The sequence below is a fragment of the Adelges cooleyi genome, unplaced genomic scaffold (assembly GCF_023614345.1).
Source record: "Adelges cooleyi isolate 19-005CV unplaced genomic scaffold, UGA_ACOO_1.1 ACOO_flye_CR_arks_rails_tigmint_CR_PRNA_651, whole genome shotgun sequence".
NCBI lineage: Eukaryota > Metazoa > Arthropoda > Insecta > Hemiptera > Adelgidae > Adelges > Adelges cooleyi.
In genome coordinates, this window is record NW_026096352.1 from 4132995 (window position 1) to 4153861 (window position 20867).

The 20867-nt window shown below is 30.3% G+C and overlaps 1 protein-coding gene across 6 annotated transcripts in view; it reads left to right on the plus strand.

Annotated features, from left to right (window-relative positions):
* The window catches only part of LOC126844306 (putative uncharacterized protein DDB_G0271606), a 66524-nt gene that overhangs the window by 13144 nt on the left and 32513 nt on the right, over positions 1-20867 (plus strand). For 4 of the 6 annotated variants that reach the window (XM_050582415.1, XM_050582414.1, XM_050582409.1 and 1 more), the window contains exons 2-4: positions 14285-14393; positions 14750-15597; positions 19251-19400. In XM_050582415.1, the coding sequence (XP_050438372.1) occupies positions 14359-14393; positions 14750-15597; positions 19251-19400 (1033 nt within the window). In that variant the 5' untranslated portion in view covers positions 14285-14358. The remainder of the gene's footprint in view (positions 1-14284; positions 14394-14749; positions 15598-19250; positions 19401-20867) is intronic. The other 2 variants (XM_050582411.1, XM_050582412.1) reach the window with 2 other exon arrangements.

The following is a 20867-nucleotide window of genomic DNA, read 5'->3' on the forward strand; positions in this document are numbered from 1 at the left end:
TACAATAGAAATATATTCCTATTTGTATTATATTATTGTTATTTTGATAAGAATTTACTTTCACATGTTCACTCAATAAAATTATTTTATTGTAATTGTATAGATGTTAATATTATACTTTGGCTTTTGAGTTCAAGTATTAATTTTTTATAGTTTGTGTTTTTTATTATTATTATTATTTGTATTATTATTATCATCCTTATCATATTATATAATATTTGTTCTAATATGAGGTACGGCCATGATAGACAAACACTAATGTTGCATCACATTTTATTTTTAACTTTGAAATTTCCGGACAATCCTCATTGTATTGCAATTTTGACGTTAACATGTTTTTTGACTGGGGGTCTATCAAAAATTTGCGTCATGTTATGTTTAGTGTCCCATTGAATGGTACCTTTCATAAGGTGCAAATCATTTTTTGTACCTTTCTGTGATGTTGCGTATGGTTTAAATCCATAGAAATTGATTTGTCTTGTTATAATAATATAGAACTTACTCCTTAGTAAGTTTTTAGAAAAAGCTTTGCCTTAATACTGCAACTATAATAATAAAAGTACTATTTCCTTAAAAGATATAAATAAATACGTAGTAGCTAATGTATTCATTAATCTATAAAACGTCCTAACAAATTACGATACCATTACATACCTATTTAATTTATTCATCCAATAATAAACGTTCGAAGTGGGTACTGAAAGTATACCGGTTATCCTACAAATGAGGGAAAGGAGATCGTGCGTTCCGGTATATAAGTTGTATACCGATACGTCATGCAAGTTGTGTTATGTATAATCGTTTGATGATGACCCGTTTAAGTTTGTTGGCCATGATAAGCATGCATTGTTTACATTTATTTTGTTGACGAGAATATATTAAACCTTGGAGTACTCTAATAATGTATAAAACCAATTCAACTAGGTTATCATATGCGAGGCAAAATGGGACCTATTGTCGCAAAAATACAATTTTGAGTTATCAGTTATTCCATATTCTGCACTAAATTCTGGATATTTTGAGATCAGAGTCGTAATGCTATCTTGAAAGTTAGCCGAGTTATACTTGTTTAAATTTATTTTCAAAAGTGGGTTTTTTGAGAAAACACGCTTAAAAGTTTTGAAATGTTGCCAACTTTTCATTTTACATAATTAAGGAATGAAACTTGACCGAAAGTTAAAATAAAGTGCCCTTAAGCAAATAACTTAAATAATTTTTTTTCCTAAAATGTTACACCCCTGATCGATGTTTTTGCAGACTCCGGACACTGATAAAAATTAACACGGAAAAAATACTTACTACCCAAAAACGAAGCAGCCATGTTTCAAACCTGCTATAACCATAATAATTTTATTATATATTATATTATATTATATTTATATATTATTATTTTTAGTTGTGTATATATATAATTTATTATGATTATAGCAGGTTTAAAACATGTCCATCACGTTTTTGTTTACATTGAATATGACCCTTCTGCTTTTATCTATTCTGTAGTCTTAGGCTCTCCTCCGATTTAGATTTTCGCGACAAGAGATCCCTTTTACGCCTCACATATTATAGTAGTACACCTATTTTATTAACTGGAACTGTGATAGAGTAATTATTATTGAAATATATTATTGTTTTTTTTTTTTTGTAATATACCGAGAAGTGTAACATACAAATAGTTAATCCGACGTGTACTTTATTCTATAATATTGAACACGAGCGACAGTACAATGACACAACCGGCAATTATTCTCGAAAGGAAAAGAGGTATAAACACATTTTGCATCTCAAGTTGAGTTTCAACTCCTAAACCCCTTTGCAGCGTCGTTAATAAACATAGTCAACTTCGTACACTCGTTATTATTCATGTACTTTCCGTTTCCTTGGTAGAATGATATATGATAAGATAATATGTATGGGTAGGAGGTATTCTACGGTAGGAAATACATAAAAGGAGTGTATGAAACAACGATGCAGAACAGGAGGGGTTGCAAAGTGGGTAGAGGAAAGGGAAGTAGTACTTGATGGTTAGACTGCTCGAAGAGGAGGTTTTGCGATAAAACCGACATTGTTGGATCGTCGAAACTTCAATAGTCCCTTTCTATATTCGTGTGAAGTCGATCGTTTGCATTAAGTTATAACTTTTGTAATGAGATTGTGCGTGGAAACAGCATGGAAACTTCGGCGTATGCGCATTATTAATTGCTGAAATTCCATTGTTTCGAGAAAATAAAATATAGGTCAAATGCGTTTTGAACCTTTGGCAAGTCATATTTTAAAGGCCAATATTTCGTCCGCTAACCGAACTGTTTTTTTTACTGTTAACTGTCTTTTTATATACATCATTTGAATAATAATAATAGTGCGATATTAACCAGAGACATCATTTTAATCCTTTAATAAAGGTAAACCTAGAAAGAAAAATACTAAATTTATTTTGAAAATATCGTTAAATGTTTAACAGCTTAATATTGTTGTAACACATTTTATTTATATATATAAGGAAAAGAGACCTATAAATTATTGTCGAAAAAATAAAAATTTGAGTTAGTGGTTATTCTATATTCTTCACTAAATTCTGGGCATTTTGAGACCAGAATCGTTCTTTATCTTGACAAATGGTCGAGTTTTATGTTTGTTTAAATATATTTTTAAATGGAATTTTTTAAGTGTTACCAACTTTTTATTTTAATACTTAAGAGGACGCCACTTAGTCCATTATATGGATAAGTTATACGAGATTAAAAGTTAATAGGGAAGGTTATGAATAGATATATATATATATATATATTTGGGTAAAAAACGGAAAATACGGATCAATTATTGGAGCATCCCCTTCCCGAAACTTTTTAAAACTTACCCTGCATGTCTGATACTATAAAATGAATGTTCTCAATTTTTTTTTTAATTTTTGCCCATTGTCGTATAAAGTATTTTTATTTTTCTGTACTCTTCTTTTTTTTATAGCGTATTCAGCCATTAAAACATTTTTTTAAAAATTAGTTTCTTATGTAAAATAATATCAGATTTCTGAAAAATATTGATTTTTTTTTCGAATAATAGAAAGTCATTAAAATTGAGTTTATAATCTAAAAGTTAGTTTTTTTTATGTTTCCCAAAATATGAGAATTTTTTCAATATTTTTCGCAGAAACCTGAGTAAATTTTACATAATATGTGTAAATTTCAAACTGGGTTCTCCGAAAAAAATAAAAAAAAGAGGTGAACATTTATAGAAAAGTATACAGGATGATTATTTTGTCGTGAACCACTCAATATTTCATAGGGTTTAATAAAAAAATATGTGATCACATTTTTTTATTGTTTTTACCCCCTCCCAACTCCCAACGTTTTTTTTGATAGCAACTTTTAAAACTTAAAAAGAAACGCATATATATTATTAACTTTTTAAATTGAGAATAATGTACTAAAAATATTGACTGGTCGATAACCAGTTTTGGATAACTATTTTTGATGTTGTTGAAGTTTCAAGTTTAAGGCATGAGAAAAAGTGGAGTGTAATATTATTTTTATCTGCGCGCACTTCCTAACCTTTCCCTCTCATCTTAAATTTACGTCGATGTAGAAGCCCCTTGACTCAATAACCTTCAGATGTATCTATGGCTTTAATTTGTTGCTCCGTTTTCGACCTGAGTTAGTTGCTTTAGGCAGCGTATTATATTATTAGATTTGTATGTATCTATTTAATAGACACACCCAAAGGCATTAGTGCAGCGAGGATTACATTTAACAGTTAACACAGCAACATATAAGTACGGCGCATTAGTATTATGTGTTAAAAGACGTGTTAATTTATTGGTTTAATTATCATGCAATGAATCAGCCTTGCTTGAATTAATTAGACATACACAAACAAACAAGCGTGTAGAAGTGTATTTCAAAGGTATTAAGAATCATTAAGCTGTTAGCCAATTGAAACACTCATGTCAAAGTACTTTTAAGCAGATAATTGGTTATACTGCACACGGCAATGGAATCGGATCGATGAGTTAAACTATAGCCCGATTCCAGGGCAATTATAATTTTTTAATCTAAAAAATAAAATCAATTGTGATAATTAAAATGAAAAAAACGAGGCTCTGTAACTTTAAGAGCTTGAGTTGAATAGAAAAAAAAATGCTACACACTAAAAATGAGAAGATGGATTGTTAAGTATTGACATTATTAGAAATTATATAAATATATAGTGGGGACTGTCCACTATACACGACGTGTGGTAACCATCTTATAAACGCTTAATTTTCAATTTTTTCTTAAACTATAAAATATAGAAAGTTTATTCTAAGCTCAGTAGAGAGAACTTGTCAAGAACATACAAAATATAAATGAAAACAATTTAAAAATTTGTTAATTTATGCAATTCTTCCTGCCAGATCTGCGAAACCGATTTTGTTGTTTAGGGTCTTATTAGAATCACCTTGGCATGTAAAAGTGCTTTAAAGTTGTACATTATAAAAACACATTTTCTTCTTAAATTTTCTTCCTTTTTGATTAATTGCTTACGAATGTAACAATTTTGTCATAGTAACTTGGTTATTGACCAACAATGGTTGGTTAGTTATATAATTATATAAATTCTGTGTCATAATAACATAAAATAAATATTTTACTTCCCTACTTGATCTTGTGAACGAATTTTAAAAAATCGTATTTATCTTCATTCCGTCCATCATTATTCTTTCACTTCTCCTCGTCCTTTTGGTTGAAATTGTTGATTTAAATATTATAAATATAATCTATGGATAATGAAATTTAATTAATTGCTTATGAAACTATGCGATCTTATGGTATGAAATGCATAATATGGTAACACATTCACGATTTATTAGCTTGTTTAAACTAACGAATTGACATCAAACAATATTTTACGAGTCAATAATTAGTTTTAATCACATTGTTTACGAGTTACCAGCATCAAAGTTAGTAGTACCTTGTAATAATATATTTATCTTTCAGTATTATTAAACCATCAAACACTTCTCACGTATACATTTAATTGCGTTTAATTCGTTGGTTGAATAATCTACACAATTTTAAAGGACATCAAGCTTGAAATACATGTATTTTTAATTAAAATATAAATCAAAAATGTATAATTAAATAAAAAAAAGTGTCGTTTAATTAATTTATTAGGTAAATCATTTTGCTTTAAAAAATAATTAATATGTTTAAATTAAAGGTTGATTTAATATTATTTATTATTGACATATGACTACGATATATAAAATAGAGATATATTTGATGGATAGAAGTTATTATTCGAAAAAAAAGTTTGTATACATTAAAAAAAATGCAATCAACGTAGCCTATCATGGAATGATTATTTTTTTATTTAAGTTTGGTTTAGGTATTTTATTTAGATATAAATATTTTTATATTTTTTAATATCTACCGGTGTTTAAGAATACATATGGGTTATATAATAGATATTAAGTTTAAAATAAAAATTAAATATTTATATAACATTTTAGATTTTTTCACAACGATTCTTTGGAAAAACTATATGATGTAAAAACAAAACAATATCTGTATTAATATATAGAAAGAATATTAAAGTTCTAATGTCGATTTGGAAGGTTAGGTCTTACAAAATATAGAATGTAATTGTAAATGTTTACCGTAGAGCGGATAATAAAATGTATGTATACTCATTCAATTAAAAATATATTATTCTGTTAGTTTTAGCGATTATACAATAAAAAACAACCATTCCGAAAAACAGTCTCGTAATTTAAATTTTTTATATTTTTGAATTTTGTTTTTATTTAAAAATGACTAGTGCAAGGAGCATGCTACGATTTCGGATTATTATTTCCTATGTTATTCAAATATACAACGAGGTTTATTACTTTATATCTTACAAATTACAACTAAATTTAAGTTTTTAGAATAAGAAGTTTTTACGGTTTGTTTCGAGTTCTTGAATTAAGTTTGAAAGATTTTTCATGACCTGTTTTGTATGCTTTAGTATGGGTGTTAAGTTTAAAGCAGCTCTTAAAAGTTCACAGTATATTAATCTTTAACACGTTCATGGGCATTGGGTAAATAAATTTCAATTGTTCGTTAAATGGCCTATTCATAAAAATAATAGGCGTGCAACCCTACAAATGTCATATTGAGTTCTCCATTACAATCCGGGATGGACCCAGTCAGTAGCAATTTTTAAATAATTACCAAATAATGTACCTATAACGACGCATGGAATGATGCGATTACGAATAAAACATTTCCTTAATGAGTTTAACGTGAACGCGGGATGTGTTTTACTCGGTCAATGATGGTTTAAAAGTAAAAATACCTACTATTAAATCTAAAGATGATTTCATTAAAATAAAATAGCATACTTAAAAAAAGCATATTCCTTATTCATCTTAATATCAAGCAAAAAGCATTTTATATATACTATTCTATGATCATCTGTTGAAAAGAGGATATGTCATTGCCTCCAAAATATTGCTCTCTTTGTTATTATTTTTACGTTTTTTCCTCTAAAACCATATTAATATACTTAATAGATATTAATATAATTAAAACGCATTCTGCTTTTTATAAAATATTATTTACTGTTGCGGGTCCACAAGATTTCAGACCTGACCCTGCCACTGTTGGATTAGGTCTTAAGGATCTCTTCTCCCGAAGAGCCAACTAGACGTTTTCAATATCGTTAACTGCATTTCATTATGACTTAATGACTGTCATGATTAATTTTAATCTTACATCATCAATCTATTCTTCGCCTTCTTCATCCTCGCATTACATTCCTAACGATATGGTTTCGGCCACCTTAATCCTACACTTTTATAGAGCTCGATCTTATAAAATGTTTTCAACCACCCCAGCTATCCTCATATCACTCTCTATTCCGTCTATCCATCTTTTCTTCAGTTTTTCTTTTCCTCTCTTTCCCTCTATATTCATCTTTATTACAACTCTCACTGCCTTAACCTATTCACTCACAAACTCCCCACAATTGATGCAACTCTTAGACTCACCCTTATGTATTCATTTCTCATTCTATCCTCCCTAGTCACTCCACTCATCCATCTTAACATTCTCATCTCTGCTACACTCATCCTCTGTTCAATTTTCTTGTCTATTGCCCAACATTCCGACCCATATAACATTGCTAGTCTTACCACCGTCCTATACATTTTACCTTTCAGTCTTATAGGCATCCTCCTGTCACACAAAACACCTGACGCTCTCGTCACTTAATTCATCCACAATTTACCCTATTATTACGTCATTCTCATACACATCATGTGTTTGTACTACCCTAAGTATTTTAACCTATTAACCTCATACAATTCATCATCACCCATCTGCATTACTTAACTTGTCCTATAACTTTCTAGTTAAGCTGATAAACGACGCGCAGGCGCAATACAGCCAGTCACGGTATTTACCTCCCTAACTAAAAACAGTAAAAAGCGCTCTACAACGGCAACAATTTACGCGTAACAAAAAATACATGCCAGTGGGCTATCTATATTATTTATAGTCAACGCTAATAATAATTATCATTTGATAATAGTAAATTAATGGAGTGAGTATAAATTAGAGTACCTATTATATTATAAAAATTATCACACGTTATTTTATAATTTAATCAACAAGGTGTCATGCCACGAAATTAAAAGTTTTCAACCAAAATCGTTTTACAGCTATGATACAAATTGCGTTAAAATTGTTTCTCAATAATTCCACTTGATCCTATAAGATTATCCTATTATATTGTCCTATTATATTGAAATTTTAGAAAATAAAAATAGCTGTTTAGTAATATTTTTCTTATTAAAGTTTTAGTTAAATGGAGTATTCGAAACATATTGAAGGCCGGTTTTTATATTAATGATAGAGAACTTTTTTTTATTATATTAAGTGTTCCAATAGCATTTTATGTAAATTATTTTTTGGTTAAATTATAGTGTTTATTTTTCCTACGTCTTTTTCTTTGGTCCATACAAATAAATTAGTCTATTTCTGAAGAAAGCTTTGAAACATTTGTTATGGAAAATATTACAGTTACATAAATTCATTTCGAATCCTTTGTAGCGTTATCAAAGTCGAGAAACGTCATGCCTATAATTAAAGCACCACTGAGTTTCAAAGCCTAATTTTAATAAACGCTCAATATTTTCATGCGAACCATCGAATTAATGACTTTACCGTTTTGATGATATTGATCGGCTTAATATAGTATATTATGTCATGCTAAATTAAACAGACCACGAGAATCAAATCCGTGGAAACGTTCGTTGGAAAATCAGTTTAATTAGTTTTCTTTTTTAATGTTTAACCGTGATTTATTCTTTGTAAATGTAATTAGAAAAACTTTGTGAGACATGAAAAAAAAACAACAATTATCATGTGGACACCGTAGGAGAGCCCACCAACTGTTGAGCACTCATAGAAGTTTTTGAAAGATGTGGTTGTAACGTGACCTAAACCGAAGAAATTAAATTTAATATTTTAATATATTTTGTTCAAAGACTGTACCGTGCGGCATTTTGAAAAAGAGTTTGGGTTTTGCTGCGAATATAATAATATACTACACCTATATGTAGAATTCTATGCTGCGTTTAATGTCAAAACCAATAATCAGAGGGCTTAACGTTTTAAACACCAGGTTTGATAAATATGTAATGCAGACTTACCTACGTACAGTATCTCATGCCACTGCAGGTTCCGGATATAATCGGTTTAAGCCCATCTAAATGAGCATTTCACATTCAGTCAGTGTCCAAATGTTATATTTTCGTTTACAGCTTAATAATCGTCAAGCCGTCGCGGCATTTTGTGTTTCTTTGTCTAGCTTTCCAGCAAGCCTTGAGTCATACATTTTATAAAGTTTATGCACTGTGTAATATTATAGAGGTGTGCCAAAAAAATAGTTATTAAAAGATAAATTTACCTCGAGGGAAGGCTTAAATAAGTTTACCAGAAACCATTTTTGTCGCAGCAGCTATAGCGTACGCTTTAAAAATGATGCTACACAATATAAGCGTAGAATCTCATCAATCAGGATCGGAAAATAGGCAAAATAGCAAAGTTAAAGAATTCCTATTTGCTCAGTCAAAAATGGTTTTGACCTTATCCGTCCTTGATGGTACATATTGTGTATGCGTATGGTAATACTCGAGCGTCGCTAGGTTATATAATAATACGCATTATCATTTTATTTCCGCTATGCTTTGTATACGTTAACTTTTTTAACATTAGACTGCGAGGCGTGTAACGTATTTTTGTAGTCGACCCTCGAACAATATTTGAAGTGTCAACGTTCAACGTAATATTATCCTATACACCTAGGGCTCTTCAAAGTCTGCACCGCTCTACTCTGTACTTGAATTACCAAATATTGTAGCGTTAATAATAGATACAAGCTTGACTTCAATTATAACTCATACGAACCGTCAAATTACGTTTTTCAAATATGGATTAAAAAAAAAACCTTGGCCGGCTCAAATTTTATCTTCCTCTTATGCACAAGTCATCTTTTGATGATATATTTATATAGGTATATGTAAAAAGAATATACTTAAAACTGGGCTAATAAATTTATAATTTGTTGAACTCTATCAGACTTAAGTGTTAGTTGATTGAGACATAATTTTTTCGTTTGTATAACTTCTGTCATGCTTTGGGAGGGGATGACAGTATGTCCTCCTAAACAAATCGCACTGCCCTTGAGACTGCCGTTTCTGTAGCCAGATTCAGCCCAGCGTTAGTGTTCGCTGGCAATTTTACCTTAACCTAATAGTCCACACCGTTCCCTGTGTTTTCAATATAACTGTTCATATAAATTGTCGAATCAGGTTTTTTGTTTTGTTTTCGGCATTACTCGAAATAGTTCTAATTTATAAACGAAATGGCAGCACAAAATGCGATTTACAAAAGGTAATGTTACTATTAGACTACACTTCCAACTGTAATAATGCACTATTAGAGAACTATTAACTAAAAATGTTGAATAACAAAACATACGTTTTTCGAGATACATAAAAACAAAGGAGAAATCTGCTTTAGTTTTGATCTTTTGGAGACCTAAATTTTTCTTTTTCGAATTTAAGAAAAGTTATAAAGTTTTCTTATAACTTAAATTTCGTTTGTTTGATTAATAACTTTTAAGTTATACTAAACTGTTAACTGATAACTTGTAAAATAAAAGGTTACAAGCCATGTTCCCCCAACAATTATCAACTAACATTAACGTCCGACAAAGTTTGTAATTATGAAATAGTCAAGGGGGTTGGTGATTGACGTAATGGATCGACCACTGATGGTTTTATTAATGTTTGTGTTTATTGATTAACGAAACAATATTATCGTCTGCCCAACTTATTGTTTACAACCGAGATTTATTTTATTGGATAAGAAATAACCATGTTTATACTATATGTTTATTGTTTATCGATTACATGATCTTTTTTGCTGACATATTTGCTGCGTTAAACATCATTGCCTCGGTCGTCGCTGTAGTGGAAGAAACAATGCGGTGCACCTTAATATTAGCCGACACCCTTTTTAAAAATCGACCGCTCCGTCGAGGCAGGGTCGACTGGGCGTATAATGTGCTGCGTGTGTGTGTAAGCACACAGTCAATGTGTTTTTGAGAGTACAAAGTGTGCGCAAGTCATTCCTGACGGATTCTTCCCATTGATAACGACAAAACAAGACTAAAGTATTTTAGTATTTCGTTTCACGGCTTACCAATAGTTGTTTCGAAAAAACCGCTAGTATATATTATATATTATATATTATTATTACTTATAATGATAAATTTATGTTTTTTGACCATTTCATCTGAACTTCAGATGGAGTGTATGTGGCACGAAATAACACATGTATAAGTGATATGTCTAGTAGGCTAAACGCGTTCCAGGCCTCTTTTTGCTGGTCGTTGACAATTAAACAGATTAAAGCAAGTTTTTTTTACTTTATTATTCTGAATGTTGATAAACAACTTAACTTGTCATGCATATTTTATTTTATTTGAAACAACAAAGGCTTAGCTGTATGTGTCACTATTGGAAATATTTCTAAGAAAAGCAAAATAAATATAGAAAAAGATAACGTATTCACCAAAAACGTAAGCTCCTTTAAGTCGGATAATGCAGGATGGAAGTCTCGTTACCGGCTTTTTCCGAACGTGGTTTTTTTTCGTCGGTTGTCTTTGAAATCCTTCCATTTAGAATTATTTTTTAAATCCTGTCACTGTCGGTTTAGAATGTCAAAGTACCCCAAAATTTAACAAAGCATGCTTCAATAAATATATTATACATATAATACATCTTTTAAATAAATTCTTTTGAAATTATTTAACTTGCATGAATACAATTTACAATTAAATAGCTACGTTAATACGATTGGAAGTTCTGTTTTTTTCAATGAAGTAAGTAGAAGATAATATAGACAACTCATACAGTGTAAGAGTTTAATAGCTTTACTTCACGATTGGTTAATTAGAACTGTTTGCGCTTGGAATAAGGCCAACTGATCGATTGTGAACTTGTCAATGACATTAATTGAATTTCTGAGAGGAAAAGGGATAATATTCCTTTACATACAACTTTCGAAAATAAAAGGAAACTTTTTCCTATATTATTTATATAGGAATTATATAATTTATAAATGAAGTTTCAATGGAATATTATCCTTTATACGCTTATATGAGTTGAGTTCTTTCAGCTACAAAATGGCTATATCATATTTTTTTCATATTTTTGGAATTTCATCCTTTTTGCACTCAGCTGTTCAATTACACGATGGCTGGGTATACATTCATTGAATCAATCAGAAAAATTAAATTATACTTAATATTATAATACTGTATTTTTTTAAATAATTTTTTAATTATTATAATCTATATATAAACATAAAAATGTAATTATGAGGTCACGACTTATAAAAAATTGTTTGTGGAAGATCTCCGCCTTTTAATTATACAATAGACTCGGTTTGGCTTAATAATATTAATTTTAGTTGATTGATGTTTGTGAATATATCTGTTCATGCAAACGCATTTACATCTTTAATTTATTATATTTACAACACGATTAAGAATCCCAATTATAGTTCAAAGTACAAATGTTATACTACAAAGTTAATAAAAATAATAATAATTTAATATTCGAGCTTTTGATCTTATTACATTTTTTATTTATTTGCCATACGAATAAATACAAATCTTATTACATTGGACTTTTAAAAAAACTAACAAAGACAATTTTTAATATCAAAAGAACTTAACGTTTGTTCAGAACTCAAATTCCGAGAAATACACGAATTACATTATTTCAAAAGGAAAATGTCTCAAAATCTAAAGGAGAAAATATTTCAATAATGCAATGCAATATTTTCTGCAAAACAAACAAAGATTTTTAAACGACATTATACGATTTCTGGCAGAGTAAATCAAATCGGTTGTTGCTTTTTTCTTATTTACAGAACAGTACTTATTTCATACAGGACAATTTGTGCGTTAGAAAAATTACCATAAAAGGTGTAAGACTAATAGCGTTATCATAAAGATTTTATATAATTATTGAATAATATTTAATTTTTTTGGTGAATGAGCGACCTACCTATAATGAAGCTACATTGTATTCAAGTGTGATATTTTCAGTTGAAAAGATCAAAACCAAAAGACACATTTCTTAGTGCCTATAAAATAAGCAGGAACATAATTATTAAAAATGAAGCAAACTAAAATGTCTTAAAAAAAAGCTAGATAATAGTAATTATTTTTAAAGAAAATTAGTATCTCACATTTAATGGATCTCCGTGTGTATATGCATAAAACAAGAAGAAAAAATATTTTTTAATTAGTGTGAATTTCTCATTGATTACGTTTGTAAAACAAATTATACAGATTGACTATAAGTTAATAAAATGCCGTAATTTGATATAGACATTTTTTTTCTACACGAGCGTAGCGGTATGTAAAGGAGCGGAAAAAGAATTGATAAAATGGATATTGTATTGTGCTTTGTACGCACGTCAAATAATTATTATTATCGTCAATTATTAGAATGCAACGTTATTGAATTTTGTTATGCCTGCATAGGTTTTTTTATGTATTCTAACGGCGATTGGAATTGTGATGATCACATTTTCATTTTGAGCTGATACAATGTTTGCGATATCTGAAACGACATTTTTGTTCTCGATACACGTTAATGATTATAATCCCTGGAGATGTTTCTCGTGTCACTCGAAATAGTCTGTTGAGCTTAGAAATGAGTTAAAAAGAAATTACATTTACGAACAAAATTAAAAGGAAATAAAAAAAAATGTTTTACCGGTTTAAAATCATAAAAGGTTCTATTTACATTTAATTTGAAATATCGTTCTGTTAACATCCTCGGACTACATAAGTACTTCAAATGAATCGAAACACGATATTTGCGTTCCGAAATACGTATGGTTTACAAACCCAATAATTTATATTATTTATTAGAAATCAAATACATGTTTTTGAACAAATAGTAGATAGATGTCCGAATTGTTTATACGAGTCAGCAGGATGTTGGTCTAGCGAAAATTAAACACTTTCCTTAATGGAAAAAATTAGGAAAATAGTATTATATTGACAAAGTTTTTTGATATTTTAAGAATATTATAAAATCATCATGTTTTGTCAGGGGGTTATATGTTTAAATAATTTTAAACAAAATGTATATGTACATATTATTAAAGTATTATAATGTTATTTAAAATGTAAGTAAAACATTAATATTTTGTTCATAATATTTAAATAACATTTTCTAAATAATATTTTAGAAATTTTTAATCTCTTACCATTTTTCAAAACGTGTTTTTATAATATTTTAATCCCCAAGTAATTACTCCCCAAGGGGTAAAACACGATTTTTTGAGGGGTAAAGACTAAACTATTTTTATTTTATTTTATGTATTTTATATCTATTATTATTAACTCTGCATCATATCCTATTAATATAAAATGATATCAATATTTAATTTAATGGTTTTAACTATCAGTTAGTCCAGCGGTTCCGAACCTGGGGGTAATTACCTCCCTTTTTAGGAGAGAGGGGTATTTGTTAATATCTAACCTGATTTATGGGTAATAGTCTCAAAAAGGTTGGGAACCGCTGCATACTAGCTGATTTCTAGATATTCGTAGAATACGCTTCGCGTCAAGGGTCAGTAGCGTGGTCAGTGAGTTTACAAAGATGTATTGTGTAATCTATCATTATATATCTATTGATAAATAAAACGTTATTTTGTATTTTTCTGGTCCGCAGGTCTCGAACCGGATCCGCAGAGTTTAGACCTAAGTCATTTGAGCGTGGAAGAACGGGCTCTTATTCAAAACGTAATGGCCAAAGCGAAAAACATGGAAGAACCGATTAGGTAATAAGACATTTAAATAGTATATTATATTATTTATAAACGAACATTATCTCCCTGTAATGTTTACAATAAAGCATAGATTTAATTACAACTATATCTTTATAGAAAACTAATTCGTCACGATTTAAGAAACTATTGATAAATCAAATTCAATGATAAATACTATAAAATACAATAAACAAGTTATAATAGGTATTTGTAAATAAATAAAGAATAATGGGAAACATGACTATGACATTTTTGGGGGAGACGGTCAGTCAGGCGGACACAGCCTCGATATTACATTTGTTTTTATCTAGCATTACTGTGGCTTTTTTATTACATATTATTTTTCATCTGAATCTCTTGTATTTTAGCAATACAAACGCGTCATCTCAACACGACATTCAGTCGAGCACGGACGAATACAGGCAAGGGTATAATAATGGCACTTACCCAAATTCACAAAGTACTTACTACGGTAGCAATAACATTCAAGAGCAGCAACAAAAACAACACCAACAACAACTGCAGATGCAACAGCAGCAACAACAACAACAGCAAAATCTTCAATATCAGCAGCATCAACGGCAACAGCAACCGCAGCAACAACAAAATAGTGGGTATCCAGACTATCAAGAGCAACAGCATCAGCAAAAAAACTCTGCTCCATATCAGTCACCGCAACAGCATCAACAGAGTTCGCCATCATATCAATCGCAGACAGTTAGTGCTTCGGCCAATTACGCGCCTTTGATGGCTGCTAAACGGCAACAACAGCAGCAATATCAAAGTTACAACGGTGAACACCTGCAACCATCGCCAGAGCAGCTATCACCGGTGTCGCCGGACAACGACACGTCCACGTACTTCCAGTATGGCGGCCAGCAATCGTCGGCTGAACGGTCAGGTTCGGATTCCAGCGATGATGTCAGCCTAGCCGAGTGTCTGGTCAACGAGATCAACCTAAAACCCATGCCATTGCTAGACGAAAACGGACAGGTATTGTTGGAGGATACGGTCCGAATGCAACAGCAGCAGCAACAGGATTTGCTGCAGCAACAGCTGGATCAGCATCAGTTTGTCGACGCATCTCAGGTGTACTACGACAGGAGTATAGGCGACGTTTATACGATACATGAAGACGAAGACGAGGCAAGCAGTCCGACGGGCGGAGATGGAGTGACAAGTTTGAGAAAACGACAGATGGCCAACACTTTAACCGGTTAGTACCAAACGAATCGTGTACTGGTTAATGTAAAAACTATTATGTTTAAAGTCTAATCGATTCGTTAGTTAAAAACCCTAGATAAAATCGGCTCATACAAACTTATAGATTAACAACTTAGAATAGATATTGGTTTATGAGCTAAAAACGCGAAGAAACTTAATTTTATTGAAACACTATTTGCCTGCCCTTAAACACTAGGTAATTAAAATAGAATTTCCGAATTGGATAGTAATATTTCATTTTGTTTCTTAGCTAAACGAACACGGATGAAGGCAAAACTTTTAATATCGTTAAATACAAATAAAAACTTATGTATTACGGAGTATAATTAAGTGTTATGAGTCATCATACTAAAATATTTACATTATATTTATAGTTACTGATACGTAACCAGTGGTACAGTTTGATTAACACATAAATTATAGTCAACGACAACATATAAATGAGGCAGCGTTTAATAGGTTATCATCTAGGTTATACATACGTCTAGAGTTGACCAATTGTGTGTTTACGTGTGTGTGATTGAGTGGGTGTTTTTATTGTTTGACCTATGAGATTTTTCCTAAGAAAAATCATTAGTTGCATTATTGATTTTTTCTAAACGTCAATAACAAAGAATCTGTTTAACTCTTTTTGCTGTGATAAGTTAACAGCATTGAATGTCAGCAGAGGTTGGCACTCGATACTTTTACCAATATCAAATTTCTTTGATTGATTGGTATATATTATTAAAACATTTTTAATTATTATCAACAAAGGGTAATTATATTTTTTTTAAAGAGAGTACTAATTGTACTCATTTAATTTTTTAACTAGGTGTGATGAATTCATTTTGACATTTTAGTGTCCAATTCTATAAAAAAAGTTTTATGAATATTAAAAATGACCATCTTATGTTCCAAACAATTCCAAAATATTTAAGAATATTGTATGTAGTATAAATAAGGCATTTCAACGTGTCAATCAAAACCATTTTTTGCAAGGCATCTTGCTAAAAAAAGACAAACAATTTTTTTTAAATGCCTGATAATTTTTTTAAAACTAAAGATTTATTAATTTCAAGATTTTATTTAAAAAATAAAAATGTATGATAGGTATTGAGTTGAAAAATTATTAAAACTTGAATGGGGTATTTTATTTACACAACTTGTGGTGGCTAGTGAAGATATTTAAGTGAGAGTAATCCCAATAGTTGTAAATAGGTATTAAGTTATTTCAAAATTTAAATACAAATAGTTAGGTTAGGTTATATCCGTTGACACTGCATTAAAAAGTAAACAAAAACAAATTTTGTTTTATTATTAGGACAAGGGTTTTTCATGGTTTGAGCAGTATAAAGTATATATCGACGGCTACCTCGACTGAAAATACTATTTCATGAGTGACACGCCGTTTTTTCACTAAAATTTAATTTCTGAAAATATTAATTCTAGTTCTTTGCTACCATTTTGGATTTGTATGCTTTTTTTAACTTTCAGCGCGAGGTCCTGAACAACATGAGGCCATAGACACGATCCCAGCTTGCTCCTCCCTAACACCAGCCCAGTTTATGAGTACCTAGTAGATTTGTTTGATATGTATACGACTAACATTACTATATAATAAAAAAATCTATGATTACGAAATCGAGAGATAAAGTTTTTCATTGTAGTTTAAAAATAATGATCTTAATGTAAATAAAATTATGCTTAATAACTAAAAATTCTAAGAATTTAGTTCACTTGGTGGGAATTATGATTACCCGTGCTTTCATTCACCTCAAATTTGAAATTTACTGCGTATTTATTTACTTATTATTTTAAAATGTTGAAGTGAAATGAAATATCTTAATCTTGTTTAAGCTTCAACAGCTAAACTTATTAGCTTACAAAAATAATTACAGGTTATTGATGATACAATGAGTATAAGCAGAAGAAGAGTTTATATTGAATTATATGTATTAATTAATTTGAGAATAAAATAATTATCTAACAGCCTCAAAAAGGTTATCCAAAATCCCTAGGTTAGATCTAATTTCGGCATTAAACAATAAGGCGTTTTACTGCAAGAGGTTCACCACAAGTTTCACAAGGTAAATTTGACATCCTAGAATGGCTTATTCTCAGTCTGTTGATTACGACCTCGTAATTAAGATTATACCATTTGGGCTTTGGTTAATACTCAATAGAATGTTATCTTAGATAGAATGTTTAATTTATCTTAATTTATTGTTATCTCTATGCCACCATTCAAATTTCCATAAGTTAAGACAATATATTATACTGATTATTGACAGTCCTATGAATAACGACAAAAGCTGAGTACGAAAGTATTTCTAAATTTGGATTTTTGGCCTGGTATCTATATAAACTGAATGGACTTATTTGGCAGTAATATAATATTGCCTATTTTTATTGCTAGACTGCTTGAATAAAAGTTATGCTTAAGACTAGTAAGTTAACTGAGCCAATCTGTGCAGATGTTAATTATGGGGTCATGTAACAGAATAGCTTTGATAATCTGAAAGATGAGGAACTATTATTGCTGATGATTGCAATTACAACTCTTGTGTTGGTTTTGGATGCATCAGTATAGATCTGAGCGCTGTAGGGTGTTGAGTTCAAAAGTTTTTGAAATACATTTTTATATATGATGTTTATAAAGGACGAGTGGCCGAGTGGGTAGGCGGCAGTGTGTTAGCGTTCTCTGTCACTGGTTCGACACTCGGTCACGGGCGCTTCGTTTGCTGGGCGAGCAATCGTCCAGTGAAAAGGACGATCTCTCTCTCTCTCTGGCGATGGACTAACGATCCGTTTGAACAGAAAATTCGTCAATAAACCATCATCTCATGATGGCAGCGTCGGGCCTTAAAGGCCTATTAAGCTGATGATAATGATGATGTTCATGTAATACATTTTTACCTGAATGTCATTTCATGAAAATTTTCACTAACGCAAAAACAATACCATTTAGGCGATATTCGATAATCGCCGGATAGGATGCTGATTAGGTTTAAAGGAGATAGGAATGGAAATGTATAGGATAAGATAAGGACGAGGTGGTGATTAGGTGTGGGTGGATTGTTTATAAGACAATCGATAATCTTTAGATAACTGATGAGATATATTTCTCTAATTATTGCTTTAAGCTCAATATACATTTTTCCAATTTAATTTAGTTAAAAAAATCGTGGAAGTACCCGGAGAACGTCATTAGAAGGTTCAGAATCATTCTTGTTTTAAGTTCAAGACAATGATAACGTTCTTTACTTGTCTCTTAGACATAAGTATAGTAGACATATCATAAACATAAGGTCTAACATAGAATGCGTTTTACTCGTTCTAAAAAGGGTTTTAGAGCAAAAACACTTTTTATCTAACCAAATTAATGTAATATTTTTGAGGTTGGTACGTTGTAGATGTATAATAAATTAAAAGGTTTCCCATTTAAAACACAATTTTTATGATTTTATTTAAATAGTTGTAAAGCATTGCTATTAAATAAAATTTCAAAAATGTCCCTATACGTACTTTCCTAGAGAAATTTCAATTTGATTGAAATTACTTAAATACCAACAAAAACTAATTAATTTAGGTTCGCGATCATATTTATTATTTTTACTCTTTGAAAGTAAACCGTCTATCTAAAACATTCTTTATTTCTTATAGCAATTTCAGGGTTAAGCGGAGCTGAGTTCCAGAAAGAAAATGATAAACTATACAACATAAAATTTGGTCAAGATAGCCGGTCGCAAACCAAGATGAACGAGACTTTCGAACATGGCCCAACTAAAAAAGTCAACCAAACAATTACAACCGGTAGGCCGTAGAATTTTAATATGATCGGGCGAAAATAATTATTCGTCAAGTAGTATCTTTAAGTTTGACAGTTGTTTAACATTACATTGGCATGGTTCAGTTAACATAATCTTATATGAACAGAAAACTGTATTACAGTTAAAAGGCGAAAAATTCACTTCATTAAACGAAGTGTATAAGTTAAATCTGATATTATGATATTATTAGAGAGTTCAGAAATTGTAATTCATTCAAATAAGTGGCACTGAAATCCATAATACTGCTAGTTTTATAGACATTAGGTCTCGCAATGATTTTAATAGCGTTATACAACGGAAAACATTTTTTTGAAGTTAAAAATATTAAAATAATGTATATAGTCTGCTACAAATGACATACTGGCTCTTTTAAAGATATTGTAAAAACGTTTACTGCCATGGCAACATCACTTTTCTTCATAGTTCCTTACTAGAATTTCAATAATAGCGTGTTGGTCGTTTTTCGCCGTAATTTCAGTTCACAGTAAATCACTTGAATTTTTTTTTTGTTATTTGTTACTTTCATGTTTTTCATTTTATATTTCTTGTTTAGTTAACGTAGTTACAGTCAATGAAAAGGGTATTTCAATTTCAGCTAAGACCACTACACTATTATGTTTTAGAATAAAATTAGATATTTTTAGTGTGACCAATTTTGTGATAAATAGTCATGAACCATGATTTATGTGTTCACATAGTCTATCAGAATAGAATAGTCAGAAAAGTAACACTTCACACAATATTGTGGAAAACAAAATGTAATAGTATACATTTTGTAGTAAGAATTATTTTAAATTATAGAAAATAATAAAAATATTTGATTGCTAGAGACTATCGCAGATTGTATTTCCACTCAAATTGTTCTAACTAACGTTAGACGTCATAAGTTATACATTTCAACGTCCCGAAGTAACAAATAGTGACGTAACTCACTTAAAAAAAAAAATTATGTTTTTGAAACTGATAACACACGTTTTCTGTATAGCCGCCGAATAAGGTCGTATCTTGAATCGATCAAAGAAGTTCTGAAGAATACAATCGAGTTACTACCTTATTCACCGGTAATAAAGAAAGCGCGGGTTATCAATTAAAGTGAGTTACGTCAGTATTTGTATGAAAAAGTTGGACAAAATTCAAAATGACGCATACATGTTATTAATTTTTTTAATTGAGAATAATGTACTAACAATTTTGGCTGGTCGATAACCAGTTTTGGATAACTATTTTTGAAGTTATTGAAATTTCAAGCTTATGGCAGGAGAAAAGGAAGGTAGAGTATAGTATTATTTTTATCTGCGCGCACTTTCTAACAACACTTCTCTTCCTATCATAACTTTTAAACTCTTATATCTTTAAAAATAGTTGTTATCAACCAGTCAACATGTTTAGTACATTATTCTCAATTAAAAAGGTTAACGAAATGTATACAATTACCATTTAAGTTTCAAAA